Here is a 21819-nt window from a genome sequence, read left to right on the forward strand (position 1 = left end):
CATGTGAGATGAGGGTCATTAGAATATGAATGACATCACCACCAACAAGTATGTGTTTGTCTGTGAGTGAGGGTTTACATTTTCTCAGTCCTGGTCTGACCCTGAAATGTCCTCCATGGTCCAAACTAAATGGAGACAAACACAAAAAATAACAAATGATCAATAGAATGATAACTGAAATTAAATAGTTTTACTATTTTGTTAAGTAGTGGCACCGTTAAAATAATGAGTGATCAAAAAAAAAAAAAAAACATTTTTAAACATTTCTCTTTAAAAAAATCTGTTTTTAATTTCAATTTTGGCACAATCCATTTGATGTAGAGTGTTGTGGTAATTCATAAATATTCTGAGATGTTGATGGGAAATGCAAAAAAAATATCACTTTATCATATACAATATGTCAGTGGATGGCAATCATTGCTGTGTCTGTGATGCTCTTTTATCCTCCATAATCAATCACATCTGTGACAAAAATATTAGGAAGTCTAAACCCAGCATTAGATTACCCTAGTCACACATGCACATACATGTTTTTTACAGCGAAGTCAATTAAAACATGAAACTCCATAGAAATTAACATGAAGTGACATGCACTATGTATTTGGTAATAATTTAATTAGGCATTTCATCTAAGTTGTCATGATTCACATTTGTTCAAGCTTTTTTTTTAATCAACCAAGATTAATATTATTTAAGAATCTACTGTAAAACCAGATAATACTTTTACTGATAAACATACTTAAGTATCTGCAGTTTGTAGTCTGGATCCTGCAGTTTGTGTTTGAGCAGCTGGACTCCTGATTGCCCTGGGTGATTATAGCTCAGATCCAGCTCTCTCAGGTGTGAGGGGTTAGACCTCATAGCTGAAGACAAATAACCACAGCCTTCCTCTGTCACCATACAGCCTGACAACCTACAGACACACACATTCAGATAATCTACAGACATATTATCTACAAACACACATCAACATTAGGACCGACTAACTATACATTACCCTTAATACCTCAGTATTTGCAGCTGACAGTTGGGACTCTTCAGTCCATCAGAGAGCAGCTTCACTCCTGAATCTTTTAAGTCATTGTTACTCAGATCCAGCTCTCTCAGGGCAGAGTTTGAGGATTGTATGGATAATGACACAATTTCACAATCCTGAGCAGTGAGATTACAGTCAGCGAGACTGAAGAAGAGAAAAATGCATGATAATTAAATACTTATCTTTCTAGAACTAATATTTGACTAATATCAGATTCACTATATTCTGAAAATAGACACAAGATGTATTAATCAGCACAAAACTGTAATTCCTTTCATAAGGAATTTTGATTTAAGGTGTCATATGATCTGAGTTTTTTTATTTATTTTTTTGGAGTATCACAAGCTCTTGGTGCATGAAGAAGATCTGTAAAGTTGCAAAGACTAAAGTCTCAAATCCAAAGAGATTTTATTTATAAAAAGGTCAGAATCAACCACTTCTACCTAAAACGGCTCATTCTAACATGTCACATGTTTACATCATGATGTGGGGAAATTTACATAATGTGACTTAAATGTTCATTCAAAGAAGGCGGCATAACTTTTATTCTTACTGCTGCTTCTGACTCACAGTCTGTAAGTACATATTCATATGTAATGTATTTGCCACTGACGATTGAAATGCCAGTTTTGGCTCACGATCACAAATGCATACATGTTTTTATTTTTATGCAGCGCGATATGCAACACAACTTTTTTTTGCAATTATAATCAGTTATTATGTCCCCACTGGATACAACAAATTCTTCATTTGTAATGGGTTTTATTGGTTTTGGCTCATCACGCCGATGTCCTGACATTTTATCCTACCTGTCAGGAACACATGACATTACAGTTTTAAGGGGCTTAACATTTCCTTCACATGCTTGTTAGACAGAACAGCGAGCTTTGTTAAAATTGATGAGTTTCAGAAAGGTGGGGCATAGAGGGAAAACAATAATGTACAGTATGTGAAAATATTTGTTTTTTTTTTTGCTTCAAACCACATAAACATTGCATTACACCAAATACACAAAGTAATGTTCTTTTTAGCAATTTATGACCCATTCAATACATGATTAACCCTTTCGAGTCGATAAATGTGTATATGTGTTATGAGTCATTTTCTCCTGATAAACCCAAAAAGAACTTAAATTACACTTTCAGTATTGATCGTACAGATAAGAGCAATGCATCAATCGAATCTCTAAAAGGTCTACTTTTTTGTATACAGAAATAACAACAAAATGTTGTGCATTTAAAAAATAAAGATAACAAACAAGGTGTGTTGTCTGCAGCCTTTGTCTGCGGTGATCATTATTTAGACACGCATCAATAAAATGAACTGTAACTCAGTGAATACTCAACGAAGAGACATGACAGACATATCTATAGAAAGCTTGACATGTCTATGTCCGTTTTTCTCTCTTCATTATCTTCTAATGTGACCACACCCTGAACGCTGAACGCGCTATTCAGATTATAATGTTTAATTGAAGCGCACCGCTTGAATATGCCCACACAACAGAAGACAACGCAGCGAGACTGTTCAAGTGTTTTTTTATTTCACTGTTTGCTTCGCAATGAGAGGAATAAGACATAATTCACCCCAAAAAGATGTGATGTGGATTACCTCAGGGTTTGAGATTTGGATTTCCTCAGAAAAAAAAGAATGAAGTGCTTTATTCAGCAGACATCAAACATGAGTAAGTCTCTTTTTATTTATTTATATACTTATACTAGTTTTCACAAACCGTGTAAACATTTTACTAGTTAGACCTTTTCCAAACTATAATTCCTGACTTTCAAGTTTCAATAACAATATACACTACTATACCAGTGGTTCCCAAACCTATCTCTCTCATGTCTCTTCGTTGAGTATTCACTGAGTTACAGTTCATTTTATTGATGCGTGTCTAAATAATGATCACCGCAGACAAAGGCTACAGACAACACACCTTGTTTGTTATCTTTATTTTATAAATGCACAACGTTTTGTTGTTATTTCTGTATACAAAAGTACCCCCAACATTGCACATTTTCTTTGTCTCCCTAATTAAACACATCTGATTCAAGTCATCAGCTCATTATCACATGTGTTTGACGGGAGACAAAGAAAATGTGCAGTGTTGGGGGTACTCCAGGACCGGTTTGGGAACCACTGTACTATACTTTACAAAAGCTTGATGTGAATAATATAAATGTAACAAATAAATGTAACTGTAACCAATGTACCAAGTAATGCTGTTCTTTCAATTTATCCCCAAAAAAAGAAAAAAATATCTCAGCTTTTTTCAATATTATTAATAATAATAATGATGATAATTTTTTGTAGAAAATCAGAAAGGATTTCTGAAGGATTGTGTGACTGTATGATGCAAAAAAATTCAGCTTTGAAAGTCAGCTTTGATTGTTCTTAATAAACTGTTTAACTGCACTCGCATGTGGATATTAAACTATGTTGTGGGATAATTAAATATATTCTAAATAAACTCCAAACATAAAAGTATATACATTTATTTTGTTCTAACATTCATGATATTCATGGTAGTTGACGCCTACTCGCATATGACTTTTACAAACACGAAGTGTCTTAGAAAATTTTAATCAATATATTGTTTTCTGAGACTGATTAAACAAGATGATTTTCACATAATTTAGAAAGAAAAATTCTAGGCTACAAGCTCCAGTTCTCAAAAGTCCCGGGAACCAATGTTCTCTATAGTGTGCCGAGCCAGCTAACGAGGGATTAGTGTCGCCCAGGAAACAGCGCTCACACTGCAATCACACTGCATGGTGATCACCAACACCTGAACCTCATAAGCAGAACAACTTTTAAGCAAAGGGAAAGGAGAGGAAGTTGAGCTTCGACTCCAGAATGAGATTAACGCTGTGTTCTGGCTCTCTTTCAGAGTCAGTTGTCTGAGGAACAGCACATCACACAGCAACCACGGGTACTTTTTGCTGCACAACCAGGACTCCTGCACCAGAGCACTGCACAGTCTACTTGCACCCCTTGCTCAATATACCACCTCTCTGGGGACTTTATTGCATTACTGTTGTCCGTGTGATCACTCTCTCCACCACAATGTGTTTTATGGCCTTATTCAAGTGATTTAACGTTTTTAACATTGTTATATACAACCACCCATAATTAGTTTTTTCTCAAAATCACAATCATGAACATATGTGCTGCTCACATATTATTATAGCCAAGTTCGTGCTGATTACAGTGATATTAGACTTTAGTCATTAGATGTTTATAAGTAACTGAAAAAAAGCACAAATGTCAGGGATGACAAAACTTCTCCAGGCCCCAAAAATACCCTTAGACCTCTAAACACTTACAGAGCTTTTCTGCAGTTGATCACAGCTGGTATCAGTCTTCTTCTCCCCTCATTTGATGTGTTATATTTCTTAAGGTCCAGCTCATCCAACACCTCTTCTGATAACTGAAGCATGTAGGCGATTGTTGAGCAGTGAGAAGGAGATAGTTTCTTCTCTGTGTGTTTGTCTGATTTCACAAACTCCTGAATCTCTCTGGACAGAGTCTGATCTTTCACTTCCAGCAGACAGAGGAACAGATTGATGGATCTTTCAGTGGAGAGTCCATGTCCATCTTTAATCTTCTCTTTAATGTACTGTGTGATTTCTCTGATGCTCTCTGAGCTGTTCTCTGTTTGTGTCAGTAGATCCTGTAAGAGTCTCTGATTGGATTCCAGAGAGATGCCCAGCAGGAACCGCAGGAACAGATCCAGACGTCCATTCTCAATCTCAATGGCTTTGTCCACTACTCTTTCATGGAGTTTGTGCAGTGAATCAAAACATGCTAGTGTAGTGCTACTTATGTGGTAGTAAAACACATGGAAAGCAGCAAGAAACTCCTGAACACTCAGATGAATAAAGCTGTAGACTTTCCTCTGATGAATCACAGATTCCTCTTTAAAGATCATAGTGCAAATCCCAGAATACACCGAGGCATCAGTGACGTCTATGCCGCTCTCAATCAGGTCCTCCTCATAGAACATCACATTGCCCTTCATCAGCTGCTTGAAAGCCACTTCAGCAAGTTTCACAATCACTTCTCTGTTGGGCTGCAGGAGTATATCTGAATCTCTCTCTTCATACTTCTGCTTCCTCATGTTGATCTGAATCAGCAGGAAGTGGATGTACATTTCAGTCAGAGTTTGAGGGATTTCTGCTCTCAGATCTTCTTCCAGGATCTTCTGTAGCACAGTGGATGAGATCCAGCAGAAGACGGGGATGTGGCACATGATGTGGAGGCTTCTTGCTCTTCTGATGTGTGAGATGATTCTGCTGGCTTGATGCTCATCACTGATTCTCTTCCTGAAATATTCCTCCTTCTGAGGCTCAGTGAATCCCTGAATTTCTGTCAGACGGTGGATGTATTCGGAGGGGATCTGATTGGCTGCTGCTGGTCTGGAGGTGATCCAGATGAGAGCAGAGGGAAGCAGCTCTCCTTTGATGAGGCTTGACATCAATACACCCACTGATGAAGTCTCAGTCACATCACAAACTTTCTGAGCGTCTGAAAACATCAGTGTGATTCTGCTTTCATCCAGACCATCAAAGATGAACACAACTTTACACTCCTCATAAATCTGTGAGTCCAGATCTTGAAGTTCAGGATGAAAGTCCAGGAGAAGTCTGTGAAGACTGTACTGATGATCTCGGATCAAGTTCAGCTCTCGAAATGGAAGCACAAACATGAAATCTACATCCTGATTGGCTTTTCCCTCGGCCCAGTCCAGAATGAACTTCTGCACAGAGACGGTTTTTCCGATTCCAGCGATGCCTTTAGTAAGAACAGTCTTGATCTGCTTTTTCTCCTCAGATTCTGCTTCAGCGGAGGCTTTAAAGATGTAATTGCAGTCGATTTGAGTGTTTTGTGAGTGATTTGTTCTGGCTGTTTTCTCCATCTGTAAAACCTCATGTTCTTCATTCACTCCTTCTCTCTCTCCCTCTATGATGTAGAGCTGTGTGTAGATCCTGTTCAGGAGGGTTTCCTTCTCTTGGAGTTTGCTTCCTTCAAATAATTTTTCATACCTTTTTTTCATGTTGATTTTGTGCTGGTCTTTGACTGTCTTCTGGTCTCCAGTCTCTAGTAGTTGTGTCTGCAGGATTTCGTTACTTCTTTTCTCTCTGATATGAGTCTGATAATGGTATGTAGAGGATGGAAAATATCGGCTTGGCTCATATATCTCTTTCCTGTTTAAATAATAAAAAAGTAATAACATGACAATGACAGTGATTACAATGACCATTACAGTTAAAGACACGAAAACAATAATTTTCGTTATCAGATATGATTTTAAAGCAAATGCAAGTATGAATGTATATTTAATGTTACTTCATTGAGTCTATTTAGTCACTAATCATATGAAACCTTAGACATTTTCTGGATCCTATTGGGCAGAGTGTGTCTGTTTCTGATCGGTCTTCCCCATGTTAATTGTTTATTTAGTTTATTGTATTAAATGGGATAGTTACTCTGTGAGATGGTTTCTCAGGAGTGTCTCTGGATCTTGTTGCCATTTATTTTCACTTGGCATTTCTTATAACATATAGTTAAAGTTTTGTCAAGGTTATATTTCCTTTTTTTCTTCATTATCCCTACACTTACGTTTATTATCATTGCTGACTGTTGTTGTATTAGTTAAATTAAACCATTTTGCATTGATTATGTTTTGTTGTTTATGTTTAATTCCTCTTTTTTGTTGCAGATTTATATGAGTGGGTCGTAACAATAGTGAATTTGCAACTTCATGTTCATACTAACAGAAGGTCAGAGGTCACTGGTCCATCACTAAATTGAAATGGGTGAACCATGGATGCGTTACTCTTCACAGAAACACAGCTGGGTTCTGGAGACTCTGATCTCGGTCTCCTGATACCAACAAAAGACAAAAATGGCATTTTACAGCATTAACTAAACTCAGTATGCACCACGGATATACATTTACTCATTGTTGATACTGTACTTCTGTAGTTCATTGGGATAAAAGTGTGTGCATGCAAAACAGTGTCTCACCTGGTACCAGAGGCCATTATATCATTCAATTCAAGATTATGATTCATCAAAGACTGATCACTCTTTAATGGCACACAACTTGATTCAGGAGATGGAGAACTCATTTTAGAAGCAGTATCCTCTTGTTCTAATTTCCTAAAATAGAGGTTGTTTTATGCATTAAAGGATGCTGTAGTGCCTTTAAAATGCTTTAACATTTACTAAAATCCACAATAAACCCTTGAAGTAAAAGAGAGATATCTACTCACTTTCCTCATAAAATAAAAAGTAAACCTATAGTTCAATGTAGTATAATCTTTATACTGAAAGAAAGTGTTTGACATTTATATTCAAATTTATGTTCAATTTCTTGTTTTTAGTCTTTACTAGGGGTGCTCCGATCACGATCGGCCGATCGTTAATGCGCATCTCGTCAGTAAAGCCGGTTTTCTAATCAGCCGTTAATTCCATCAGGTGCGTGATTTTACATAGAGCAGCTGTTACTACACAGAGCCGTTGTTAACTGAGAAGATGGGCCAATAAACGCTGAAAATTTACGTGATTTGCACATCTTCTCTATTAACACCTCTCTGTGTAGTAACAGCTGCTCTATGTGAAATCACGCACCTGATGGAATTAACCGCTGATTAGAGAACCGGCTTTACTGACGAGATGCGCATAACGATCGGCCGATCGTGATCGGAGCACCTCTAGTCTTTACAGATATACTTTGTTCATAAATGGAAAACAAATATGACTGAACTCATGACTTTCACATGACTTAATCCAAGGACAAACAATACAAAGAGGAAGTAATTATTACAAATATATATATATATATATATATATATATATATATATATATATATATATATATATATATATATATATATATATATATATATATACTGTATGAGAGGTGTTAAAGACATTATAGAAGACCATAAAATATATTTATCAAACTTCAACCTTCATTTTCTGATATGTGCTTTAAATAACACTAGTATAAACAAAAAAAAAGTAGTATAATATAATACCAGGTAGAGATAAGGATCATTAAAAAATAATAAATCCTTTATCAAACTAAACCATTACAGATAAGGTTCAGTACAATAAAAAAATTTTAACAAAGTATTATAGCAATTAATTTGTAGGTGCATCTGGACAATCAGCTTTGTGCAAAGAAAATCAATAATTAATAACTCAGTGATGTTAATATGATCACAGTACTTAAACATTTTTTACTGTAAACTTCTCATTCTGTACAGATCTAGAAATATTTTTAAACAATTACACATCTTAAGTTTCAGATTTGTGAAATTATTTGAAAATATCATAAGAAATTTCACATGAAATGATCCTAGTTTGAAATCTCATGAAGACCAAAAATCTAAACGGCAGCTCATTTTATATGACTACATGTTTATAAAGACAATTTACCATGAAATATGAAATACTTACCGTGAAATGTGTGGCTGTTTAAATGGAGTATCAAAGGTTTACAACCTCATAACAGTGCCTCTTTTATTCTTCACTTCCTGTTATGGAAAATTCCTCACAGCATTTTTCTGTTCTCAAAAGACATTGGGGGAAATCCATGATTTACATTTCGGTAGCACTTTATTTTACAGTCCTGTTCCTCATGTACATATTATGTACTTATTATAGTAATTACAATAACTATGTAATAACTAGGTTCTAACCCTGAACCTACCCCTAAACCTAACCCTACCCCATGTAGTTACCTTGTATTACCAGAACTTTATTACCAGATAAATACACTGTAAGTACACTATAAGTACATGTTAGTACACGTACTGTAAAATAAAGTTCAACCTACATTTCTTTGCTTGTACATATAAACTGTGGAAGTGTCATGGAATCACTAAAGTCACAATCATCAGCCCTGACACACACCCAAGGCCTTCGCAAGTGGGGTGAAAGGTAGTGACGATTATAGGGGCCCACGGCCGAGGGGGGACCCCCGGCGATCTCAACCATCTGGCTGAGGCTAGCCTAAAAAGACAATCAGGACAGTTGACAGGCCACTACTGCGTGTCATTAAGCTTATCATTTTCATGTATTTTTAAGCCTGACCACTTTCCAATTTAAACATTCAAAAGAGTTTAAATTAAAAGACGTGGAAAATCTCAACTCTCGCGCTGTGTTCAGTGCGCACGCGGAGAGAGAGCCACGTCTCACGGACAGCGACACTGAACCGAGCTCTCTTCTGTGAAGTTCTCCTCGAAGTTCCTCCTGCACCTGAATGAACAAATACAAATCGCAGTTTAAACAAACAGAAAAGGATGTGAAAGAGCCCACTTCAGCACCACAGTGTTCTGGTGTTCAGGGCTCACGCAGAGAGAGGCGTCTCAAAACACTTTTTTAAAAGAATTTGCCTCTTTTTGCTCCTGTACTGACAAAAACATCACAAAATGTCACGGTTAGTAAACAGTGATCTTGGGGTGTTTGCACTTTGTGGTGAAGTCTGTGTGTTTCGCGTCTGCACTGATTAGCTTGTGGGCGTCTCCGTTAATTTTCATCAGCAACAGCTGTCACTCATTACTCATCCCCTATATATTGGCTTGTCTTACGTCTTGTGTTTGTGAGATGGTTGTTTAATGTTGTTTACCCTGTTTGTTGGCTCTAGTGTTGTCTGTGTTTTTCCCAGAACCTCATCCACTCTCCGCACTTCCACTCTGCTAGGGGGCACTTGAGTCGAGAGAACACGGTCAGTTCCGTCGACGACCATGAGCCCATGCAGGTGGGTAGAGCTCGGCTGTCCCGGAGGGAGAGGGAACGGCGGAGGTCCCAAGGACTGTGTCTGTACTGTGGAGGCTCTGCTCATTACACCTACTCATGCCCAGTAAAAGAGCCAGCCCGATAGTAAACTTGAGGCTACTATCGGGTGGGATCTCCGCTGAGAAGTCCTCATCTACATCATCGACTCTCCTTCCGTTGATACTGTGGTTGTTTGTTCATCTCACTTCATTAAAACTGTTAACTCGCATCTGTTTCCTGACTTTCCTTCAATCCACCATCACACAAAATATGTCAAAATATCCGTCTTGGAAAGTATGTTCGAAAAAACTGTTGGTTACCATTTTATAAACTAGAAAAAATCAACTGTGATAATGTAAGAAATGTTGAAGGAGTCTGAATACATTTTGGTTTGACTGTTAATTTAATTTTTACAGTGAAGACTATGCAGTGCTATTTTAGATTTAATGATTTGTTTTCTGTACCTGGACACCTACAAACATGAAACAACTTAAACAATTAGCACAAATAAATAAATAGATGAACATATAAATTAAACAATTTCAAACAGGGCCCACTGGTACAGCCTGCACTGGGGCCCCGCTTACCCCAGCTACGGCCCTGCACACACCAGATCCCAATCACCTGAATTCTAATCACCTACACCTGCAACCAGTCACCAGCCCCCTATATCTCTGTAATTGACTCAGTCCCATGCTCCCACCTAGAAATCTTTAATGTTCTAGGAAGGTTTTCAGCGGCTACTGGTATTGGTACAGAAACCGAATAATCAAATGTAAAATAGCACTGTATAGTCTTCAATGTAAATAAATTATACAATCAAACCAAAATGTATTCAGAAACCATCAAAATTTCTCACATTATCACAGTTTATTTGCTATAGTTTGGAAAATGGTAATAAAACATGACAAGAACTCAACCAACCAAAACTTCAGACAACTGTTAGTATGACCATATTTACATTGTGTGCCATTCAATACTTTGTTGACCAGTTACCAAGCAATGCTTAATTTTGTTCAGACTGTGCTGTGAAAAGGTTGCATTAGCAATTCAGGAAAAAATATAATATAATATAATACACATCCCATTTTTTTTCTAAACTGTTTACTTTCACTTAAGACATAACCAACTGTTTTTTGAAACATAATTTCCAAGACGGGTATTTTGACATATTTTGTATTTATTTGTCGGTGTAAGAACAAAACGAGGCAAATTCGGTGTTCAAGCGCTGAGACGCCTCTCTCTGCATGAGCCCTGAACACCAGAACACCGCGAGTACTGAATTGGGCTCTTTCAAATTATTTTCTGTTTGTTTAAACTGTGATTTATATTTGTTCGTTCATGTGCAGGAGGAACTTCGAGGAGAACTTCGAGGAGAACTTCGAGGAGAACTTCGCAAACGAGAGCTCGGTTCAGTGTCGCTGTCTGCTAAACGCGGATCTCTCTCCGCGTGCGCACTGAGCACAGCGCGCGAGTAACAGCTTCTCAGTTGCGTTTTTCCACGTCTTGTGTTTTAATGCTTCAAACTATTTTTAAGGTTTAAACTGACAAGTGGCAAGGCTTAAAAACATTTGAAAATTATAAGCTTTCGTGAACACAAGCAGCAGTGGCCTGTCAACTGTCCTTTTTAGGCTGGCCACAGCCAGACGGAATCCCCCCCCCCCCCTCCCCCAGCTGTGGGCCCCTATAATCGTCACCACCTTTCACTCCACTAGCGACGGCCCTGATTAAAATGATAACCCTAGAATCACCCTTGCCTGTGGTAGTCTTTATCACACCAGGACTTCTTTACGCTTACTAGCACTTCTGACATGTTGCCGGTTCTCAGAGTCAAAGCATCAGTGTCACCCGAGCCCAGAAGAATTTGAACAATGCACTCAAAATAATCTGTTCTCTATTGATGGGCATTTCAATGTGCCTATTTCAAAGCAAGATAAAAAAAAAAAAAAAAAGTTATTAGTGTTCATATTTACGTACCACATTTTAAATTTCATTTATTTTTTTTGTATCTTCATGAACCTTTTGTATATTGTTGAAATATACAATATATAGTAACCTGAAGATGAAAAGAAAATTCTAATTCATTAAATTTAATTGTAAAAATAGCACATGACAATGTGTTCATATAGTTTAGGTCCTAATACAGACTCGAGAGGGCGCCATGAGATAATATGCCACAGAGTTTACTACCAGCAGAGGGCTAGAGTCTGCTGATAAACTCGGTAAAGAATGATTTGAGTCTTTGAAATATATCTCCAATTTAAAATGGATAAAATAGATCACTGTTTTAAAAATAGATCTAGCTACGGCCCCTCTGTCTTTGCTTTAAATATTTATTGCCAAGCTTTCATCCAATGTATATTATTCATAATGAATAATTAATATTATTATAATATTAATTAATATTAATATAATTAATACTAATATAATGATATATACCAAAAGCAACTCTAAGAATTTGGTGTTAAGTTTTCAAGACCATCTTTAGAAAATAAAATTTCAAATTAAACCAAACTGCACAAAATAAAAGAGTTCAAAATAAGCTTGTTAATTACAACCAGAGCTGCCTTTTGCCTTTTGTGTTTTAGAGCCCTTCAAAGACTGTGTCCAGCCCCACCTACTCCTGCAAACATTCTAATAATGCATATAATTATTTATTTCATGAATTTGGCTACTTTTAAACTGTTAAAAGGCTTAAATTACATGTGACTGAAATGTTTACAAATCGAAACATTTGGCATTCTCCCTATGATAAAACTTTGCTAGATGTTAAGTTTTGTGAAGAAGGGACACTGGTTGGAAGCTTTTAGCTGTGTTTATGATCAATATGCGTAATAGTGCCTGTAAAATACGTATGTTAGGTATGGAAATTACAAATTTTGAGTTTTGATATTTGAGATTGTGCTACTTGGGTGCTTTCAGCATTACTTTAACCATCAACTAACCAAACCCTCATCACTTGCTCATCACTTTGCCTCATGATGGTCATAAATATGTCACAAAAGCCCAGATAAAATTTGTGATATTAAAATGTCCCTATTATGCCATTTTTAAGGTTGCTAATATTAAGTCTCCTAAAACAGATTTACATGCATGCAAGGTCAAAAAACATGTTAGTTTTCTCAGAAAATAGATTTAAAGTGCCCCTAATAAAGAATTATATTTATTTTAATAAAAAAATTATTTTTTGAACCAGGCTGGTGTTATGGAATACCACAGGAGGCTGAGGATAACAAAGACAGTTTATTTAGGCACAAGCAGAGGAGCGGGTAGTGCTGGGTAAAGTGATGGAGTAGGAGGCAGTGAGGAATGGATCCGTTGAAGAGGGGTAGAGACGCTGGAGAAGGAGGGTGTACCACACACACGCACAACGATGACTGGGAGCTTCTGGAGATCGCTGGAGAGAGGTAAGTAGAGATAGAGTTAGTCCTTTGAATTTAAGGACTAACTCGGCTCCTGAGGGCCGAGGACCCCGATGACGTGGTGGAGGTCCTCTTCCTCTTGGAGCTGGTCTGTTGGAATGACTGGAGTGGAAGGTGTCTATTAGGTTCGGATCCAGGATGTTGTTGCGTGGGACCCATTAGCGTTCCTCTGGACCATATCCTTCCCGGTCCACTAGGTACTCAAGTTGTCCACCACGCCACCAGGAGTCCAGGATGTCTCGAACTACATAGGCAGCACCGTCTTCAAGGAGGAGTGGGGGGGGGGGGCGTTGGCTTCGCCAGGTTCTGTGGAGGGAGAAACTCATCACCCTACTGCTCCATCTGACCAATCACAGCAGTGAGGGATCACGCAAAGGAGGAGTTAGAGAGATCATCAGCTGTTAAATTCAGATCTGTGATCGCTTGCTGGCGCTGAGCCAGAGATAGATGCGTTTTACAGCGTTGCGCATTATAACCAATCACACACGGTTCGTTTGAATGCATTGGCCAATCAGAGGTGTTCCGATGAGTCATCGCTGAAATGCCGGTGCTTCCTTCACTCGCTCACTGACTGAATACCTCTTTCTGGCGAATTCTCTCGTCAGAAACAACAAAGTGCAGATGTGTGTACGAATCTATAATTAAGATATTGATTTCACAGTGTTAACAGTTTCAGTGATTTTAATGGGAGTTTCTGAGAGTGATTGAACTCTAGACTGTCAGTGAAAATGATCTTTAATAATGTTAATGTTATTTGCTCTCTTTCTGAACAATGAAAGATTAGTAGCAATATTTATATCACATTAACTTTCAATGTTAAATTCACATTTAATATAAAGTCAGTCGTATTAAAAATATGTTATGGCATGAAACCTATATCTGTTACTTAAGTAAACAGACAGGGTTTTATAATAAATTGCAGTAAAGGCTGATGAAATATATACATTTACACACGCACACACACATTACATACATTTATCTATATATCTAAATAAAAATAGGCTCCGTATATATGACCCAAAGTAACTAACTACTTGAGTAGATTTTTTATCCGATACTCTTTTACTCTTACTCAAGTAACTATTCAAGACTAGTACTTTTACTTTTACTTGAGTAAATATTTCTAGAATTACTTTTACTTTTACTTGAGTAAAGTTTTTGGGTACTCTACCCACCTCTGGACACATGCAAAAACATCGTTTTTTTTACTGGTCAATTTTGAGATTTGGGCCTGTTTGTCTTCAGTAACATATCTTCTTTCAGACTTGTGGTGAAAAAAAAGTCCAAAATACACATATAGGTCTTTATTTTTCTACACCTTTAGTCTATTTGCGTCTGTAGATTCCTAATAAATTCAGTTGGCGTTCTAAATCACCATGGTGCTCCGCGATTGCTGTTTTATAGGATCCACATATTTTACATGTTAAACTAAAGCTACCTTTTTGAACAAGTAGCTTTCTAACAAAGTATGGATATATGATATTTTTAAATCAATATGCTCAAGATTAATTAGCCTTGACATAAGTAGATTTTGTTTATTCGTCAATGCAAATTTACTGCAACTGCTGCTATACAAATTGAATGGGACGTGGATAATAAACAAAAACATATTATGAAATTATATTAAATTTATAGTAGTTATATTAATTAATTAATTGTGTATTTATTTCTATGAATTATTAATGTTATTCTGATTATTATTATTTGTGAGTTGTACACTATTCATACATTGGATTCTTTTATTTATTACAGTTTTTCTTTCACTTTTGTAAAGTGAAAAGTTAATACAATTTGTATTTGATTTTTTTTTTTTAAGAGCAGTGAATAACTGCTATTAAAATATAATAGGGTATCACTGTTTATTACTGATTTTAAAGGTTACTGAACTCTTGAAATGATTTGGATATACAGTTCAAACAACACAAGATTGGCCCCTCTGTATTAATCGTGGCCCCTCTTGTGCCCCCCAGTTGAAAAAATCCTAGAATCGCCCCTGGTTTAGAGAGACTGATTCTTTAAACTGCTTCACACAAGTTCTTCATGAATCATTTGTGCCACAAGTATAAATTATTCAAATTTAAATATGACAGTGTTTAATTTACATGCATTTCAGATCATATAGCTTTTAGAAATTGTTTATTATTATTATTATTATTGATTCAATCGATCTTATTGAGTTTTTCCCTATAAATGTTTTTTTATTTTTTTATTATATCGTCAAATCTTACGTTGTTTATGGTAATAAGTTCAAAGATTTGAGTGACCTTACAGGTTTACTGACACACAGATTGTCTCTCTTATAAACAATGCAGTTCATTTCGAACAGTTCGCGAATCGGTTCGACTGAATCACTCAATAGAACGACTCGTTAGCGAGTGGCCTACTGAACTGGAACTGGAACCCGTGATTCAGCGCCGCCTATCGAACGATATCAGACCGCATCTGCTCCAGATTCTTTTGAAGCTCCGCCTCTGACCAGCGCAAATCTGTGTATGTGAGAGATGAGCAGGAGCAGAAAGCTGTCCGGACCTGGTGCATGAGAAGCGAGGTCCTCAACCATCCCAGTCCAGCTTGAGCGTCCGTTCGATGATGGCCGCGGCTGTGGAGAGAGGAGGGGCCCGGGCCGCCTTCATGAACCCGGGCGTCGGTGCACCCGCTCCCGCTGCCGCTGCGCCCGGAGGACCAGCCATGGCCGGAGCTGGGGGCTCGGGAGCGGCGGGTTTGGGTCCCATCATGCCTGTGCCAATGAATTTGTTTGCAACGTGGGAGATTGACCGCTCCTCTCCGAGCTGTGTTCCGAGGTACATCAAACATAATACTATTGTTCATGTGTAAATAATGCTTCAGAATTGATCAAACAATGTGCATTAGTTGGATTGCATGTTTTTCTGTGCATGCAACATCATGGGCTTTAATTTGCGCATGTTATGCTTTAAAGAGGTCAAAACAAAAGTCATGCATTCAGAGCTGTGATGGTGAGTTCTGGGAACCTACGTATGTCCATGTTCATTTGAAAGGACCGTTATGGACATCTGTGTTTGCAAGTGTCTGACGTTACACAGAAAACATCAATAGTTGACCGGATTAATGTTCATGTTTGGTAAAGCGGGTCACAACAAATCATCATGCAGTGTTGTTATGTTGAAAACCGTAATATTTGGAAACATAACGCCGTGTATCAGAGTATTGATAAATGGCACATTTCTTTATGAGTTTAGTTTGGTTTATAAACAAAATCGCAGTTAGTTTACTTGTTTCGGGTGTCATATAAACACACCCACTAAAGTTAAAGCCTTGCAAACGCGGGGCATACAAATATTTAGTGCTTCATTTCAGTATCTGTATTTTTCTGAGACATGCCGTCAACATGACATTTTGTCTCATTATTTTGCATTAATATCATTTAAGTGCGACTTTGCAGACATTTACTGAAAATTCGTTTCGTCTTGGTTTCAAAACGAGGATGGAGTATGTTTTTAAAAAGCCTGTCAATTGCATTGAGGATTTTTAATCTGGAGCAATCGGAGCTCTCAAAAGGCTTTTGTATTCATCACAGTCAAATCAGTGCTAATGTGCGCTTGTTGTAATAAACACGAGGGTCATTTTTTGTAAAAAGATGCATATTCAGGATATGGAACGAAGTTAGATAGCAGTTTTTTTTATTCAGTTTTGAATTATTATTTGTTATTACTTTATAAATGCTGCATTACATAATTATAGCTGTTGTTAAACATATAGACATTTTCATTTTGGCGAATTAGTTGCACATTTGTATGATTGCATTCCGTACAATCTGCATGCACTCCACTGAGAGTTGAATACATTAATTATTATGAATTAGCTACATTGTACAATTTCATACAAGATTTCCAGCTCATAAAATAGTTCAGTTTTGTCCTGAGATTGAGTTGTTGTTTTTTTCACACAACTTCACACATTACAATCAATGTAACATAAATTACAACCTTTTTTTTTTTTTTACAGTTGTTGACTTAAAACATATGAAAACATTATGACATTATGAATTTTCTTAATAATGTTTTGTGTATGTAATATTTATGTAGTAAATGAGCACTTTGTCTAAAAAGGTCTTTTGGCTGTTACTGTATTCACAATCTATCACAACTTTTTTTTTTTTATCTAAATATGTAGCAAGTGGGGATGTGTGCTACCTTCCTTTTGTTTTTTCTTCTGTTATTTTGGATGATGGGCTTAGGATAGCGAGTAATTGCCTTACTAAAAGCAAACCTGGTGGCACATAAAGCTTCACGGAGAGCTGTGAGAACTGGTGGGACTAGATGAATCAGCCTGGCCCAGATGTGTCCCGATGGCTTTGGAAATAAGAACAGGATTGCTTCCTGCATACAGGCGTCCTTCAAGTATCAGGACTTCAGCGGTTCACAGCTCGAGATCTGACGCTGCTGGCCGCCCTCAAGTCCTCTCAAAGAAAGGGCAAATGTGTATTTCACTGAAATGCCAAAGCTGTTTGCTTCATTTGTTCTGCTTCATCCAGCATGGCTGAGTCCCTCTACTGAGTAGGGTTGGGAATCAAGAACATGTGCTGTTTTATATTTTTTTAAATACATGTAAAACATTTTCATGACTTTCAGTTCAATTAGTGCTTAATTGTACTTAAATGTTGTAGCAGTGTTTCCTGCACTCTTATTGAATATACAGCATCATGACCCCCCCAGAAAAATGTATTTTACCCAAGTTGTGATCTTGCCAACTTAATTGAAAGTGATATTGTAAAAAGATACAAAAATACAAAGACAATAAATAGACATCACATCTTTTTAGAGATATTGATAAGCAATATATTAACACTTTATTTTAATGGGGTCATAAGACATTAAAAAAAGAACATTTTGTATATTTGGTGTAATACAATGTGTTTGTGTGCTTTAAGGTACAACAAACACATTGTTTTCCACTTACTGTACATTATTGTTTCTCCTCTATGGCCCGCCTTCTGAAACACATATATTTTTACAAAGCTCATCATTCTGAAAAGTGAGGTGTGCTCTGATTGGCCAGCTCTCCAGTGCGTTGTGATTGGCCGAATACCTCAAGTTTGTGATGGAAATGTTACGCCCCTTAACATACTGTGATGCGGTGTCCCGGCGTGACGTGACAAAAGCGATAAAACAGATTACAAATGAGGCATTTGTTGCATCCAGTGGGGACATACTGATTATAATGACTTACTCTACACTGAAAAAAACTCGCGTTTGAATCGTCAGTGGGAAATTCTTTAAATATGAAAACATAACTTTTAAATATAATAACTTTTAGATATAATATCTCTTTGGGTTTGAGACTTTAGCCTTTGCAACTTAAGGATCTTATCTATTCACAAACAGCTTGAAACACTCCAGAGAAAAAGGAAAACTTGAAATCACACCATAAGACCAGTGCAGTGTTTCTAATGGTGTCTTGTATCATGACGTTAAGCGTGTCGTGAGGTAATCAGCAGTAGCCAGTCCCAGGATCTTGTAGGAGACTCAGCTGCTATATAGTTAAACGAATGACAAGGGCCACTGGAAGTGATTCATAGATTCCTCCCCTCCTTCCTCTTGTCCCTGAAAAAGACAAATGAGTGTAAACCCATCCAGGCATAGATCGGCCTGCCATAATTAAACATGCGGCCCCAATCAGTTTATGCAGTCAATAGCATTTCAATTATTCATGCTTGTTCACTGGACCTTAATTGGTGTGGGACTACGTGTAGGGTCATTATTTCTGATGAAACGCCAGCTGATGTCGGCAAGGTACATGATGTTGTCCTTTCCCAGAGATCAATGGGGTGGAAATACGTGCTTCATTGTACATCTTAAAAACCATTTGTTTCTGTTGCTCAAGGGTCCCTCAGGAAATGAGCTGCACACGACTCATTTTCTGTTTTAAACCACTGATACACACTAAAAGGACTTTGGGGCATCAGTAAATGTCAGCGGAAATGTCTCAGTGTTATATAAATATTGTAATATGTTCTGCAGAAGAAATGAAGTCATAGAGGTTTGGAATATAAGGGTAAATGAAGACAGGTTTTTTATTTTGGGGTGAATCTTCTAGGGCTGCTACCAGTGTTGGGGGTAATGCATTACTTTAAAATTGACAAGAAAATATCAGTGTTACCTTTTCAAATAAGTAATGCCAGTTACTTTGTTTTCTCATGTATTGACCGACAGCTCTCCTGTCCTCATGTTGAGAGAAATCAGGAGTGAGTCCAGAGTTGAAAGCACTGTCTGAACATGATGTTACTGTAGATCTAAATTAAATGTGGACATGCATTCACTCATATCACACAAAAACAGATTCCTGTTCCTCAAAATTAATGAAAACAGTGAAATGCAAACTCAGAATATGATGCAAAACTACAATAATAAAATATGCTAAATAACACAAATATATTTTAAGGATTTAATCCCATTTTATTAACCAGTGTCTTTGCTGCTGCTCTTCGATGAGCCAATTCAACCATACTAATAAGCAAAAACAACTTTAGTTAAACATAACATTTGTGTTTTATTTTTTATTTCTGAACAGTGTTGAGCTTTCTTTTCCTGCATCCTATTATTCATGCAGTTCAGAAAGGTTTGAGCTGTGCCGTCTACTGTACAGATGTGAATTTAAACTTCCTTCAGCCTGAGGCTTATTCATTTCGCGTTTGGTAGTAAAGTATAACATTTTTATATTAAAAACAAAGCAAGCCCTTCCCAGGTTGAAAATGTAACGAAAAATTTATATAACACATTTTTGTTCCATAAAAAGTAACTAAGTAATGCAATTAGTCTCTTATTTTAGTGTGTAATGCAATATTGAAATGCATTACTTTTGAAAGTAACTTTCCCGAACACTGGCTGCTACAAACAATTATTGTTTTCTAATGATTACTCTATTAATTATTATCATTATGAATATTATTGTCATTAAGGAACCTGAATAGCACAATTCTTTATAATTCCCATCTGCACTGAACATGCATAAATGACTTCAGATGTACTTCAAATATAAGTCAAGTCAAATCACCTTTATTTATCTAGCGCTTTAAACAAAACCGATTGTGTCAAAGCAACTGAACAACATTCATAGCTTTGGTTTCTAAGCTATTTGTGATTGATTAACCATTGATTAAAAGCATCTGATTTGTGATTGATTAACAATATAGTTTCCCACTACTGGATGATTTGATGACATTTTCACCATTCTCTTTTTAAGGGCACATCATCTTCAGTATTTGAGTGCTCAACGTGAGACATTTTAAATCATTTCGGATCGCCTCAGGACCCTGCTGTATCGTTTTGTGCTTCTCTTCCCCTCGCCGAGCTCAGACTGCCGTAGAGCAGCTATCACTGTATAATGCTAATATGTTGGTGCATGTGTTGGATGAATTTTGCAGTGTTCAGCTCTGTAATTGAGAACTGGAGTGGCACTTGTTTCAAGAAATGAACAGGATGTTTGATATAATTAGCAGTGTCCTGCATAAAATCATAGTGTGTGCCAAGCCATATTACACCATAATTACACACCTATGATAGATTCATTATATATTATATACATTCACTACAGTGTAAACATACATAGAAGACTGAAAAATGCATCAGGACCAGTCTGTTATTGGTTAACCATAAAAAAACCTCATCACAAAAACTGTAAAAAAAATTATTGTGATTTTAACAGAAAAAATAAAAAGACTGTAAAAATGTTAAAACCTGTTAACTGGTTAACAGTAAGTTTTCATACTATATTAGGTAAATAAATGTAATTAGAAAAGCAATAAATAGGTTGTTTATAGAAGGTGACCTAACTTCTAAGTAAAGCAATCTTTTTTTTTTTTTTTATCTTCACAGGTTCATAATTGGGTTAATCTAATCCTTAAATAATTTGTGGCAATATGCTGAAGTCACACACAGACTTAAACATTCAGCACGGGAAACACAACAATGGTACCAATTAAAATTCATTTATTTGTATGGTAACACTTTAGTGTAGGGTCCAATTCTCACTAATAACTAGTTGCTTATTAGCATGCCTATTATTAACATATTGGCTGTATATTGGTGCTTATAAAGTACATATAATGCACGACATCCATAATCCTACCCAATACCCTAAACTTAACAACTACCTTATAAACTATTAATAAGCAGCAAATTAGAAGTTAATTAAGGCAAAAGTCATAGTTAATGGTTAGTTAATCGTGAGAATTGGACCTTAAAAATAAAGTGTGACCATTTGTATTAATTGTAACAGGAACCATTTTATTTGCTCTTTTTGTTGTGCTACTACTGATACAAAACAGGAAATAAAAACAACATCTGTAAAACAAAGCAACTGCAGAATTTATTCTGCTGCAATGCACTCTGGGAGTCAGTGAGTAGATATCAGTGATGCGCGGGCTGATCCAAAATGAGCGAGTGCCTGCGGTTACGGGTCATCCATAAATATTTTTAATAATATTCGGGTCGCGGTCGGTCGGGTTATTTGAATAAAGATGCCAATTAATCCTTTGTAATTTATATAGTACTAGACACAATTTGTAAATACATAGGCCTACACTTTATTGGC

General features: G+C 36.8%; 2 protein-coding genes across 8 annotated transcripts in view; one reads left to right on the forward strand and one right to left on the reverse strand.

The window, feature by feature from the left end:
- LOC127943304 (NACHT, LRR and PYD domains-containing protein 3) overlaps positions 1 to 8593 on the reverse strand; it is a 42000-nt gene extending 33407 nt beyond the window's left edge. For 2 of the 4 annotated variants that reach the window (XM_052539660.1, XM_052539654.1), the window contains exons 1-2: positions 8507 to 8593; positions 7067 to 7201 (exon numbers count right to left, since the gene is read on the reverse strand). In XM_052539660.1, coding sequence (XP_052395620.1) covers positions 7067 to 7170 — 104 coding nt within the window. In that variant the 5' untranslated portion in view covers positions 7171 to 7201; positions 8507 to 8593. Of the gene's footprint in view, positions 1 to 78; positions 126 to 739; positions 914 to 1006; positions 1181 to 4362; positions 6244 to 6814; positions 6923 to 7066; positions 7202 to 8506 lie in introns of all 4 variants that reach the window. The other 2 variants (XM_052539657.1, XM_052539658.1) reach the window with 2 other exon arrangements.
- A 7045-nt stretch (positions 8594 to 15638) lies between these two features.
- LOC127943305 (phosphofurin acidic cluster sorting protein 2-like) overlaps positions 15639 to 21819 on the forward strand; it is a 61700-nt gene continuing 55519 nt past the window's right edge. The window contains exon 1 of one of the 4 annotated variants that reach the window (XM_052539664.1): positions 15639 to 16049. In XM_052539664.1, coding sequence (XP_052395624.1) covers positions 15835 to 16049 — 215 coding nt within the window. In that variant the 5' untranslated portion in view covers positions 15639 to 15834. The remainder of the gene's footprint in view (positions 16050 to 21819) is intronic. The other 3 variants (XM_052539662.1, XM_052539663.1, XM_052539665.1) reach the window with 3 other exon arrangements.

This window comes from Carassius gibelio, chromosome A22 (genome assembly GCF_023724105.1).
Source record: "Carassius gibelio isolate Cgi1373 ecotype wild population from Czech Republic chromosome A22, carGib1.2-hapl.c, whole genome shotgun sequence".
In the NCBI taxonomy this organism is placed as follows: Eukaryota; Metazoa; Chordata; class Actinopteri; order Cypriniformes; family Cyprinidae; genus Carassius; species Carassius gibelio.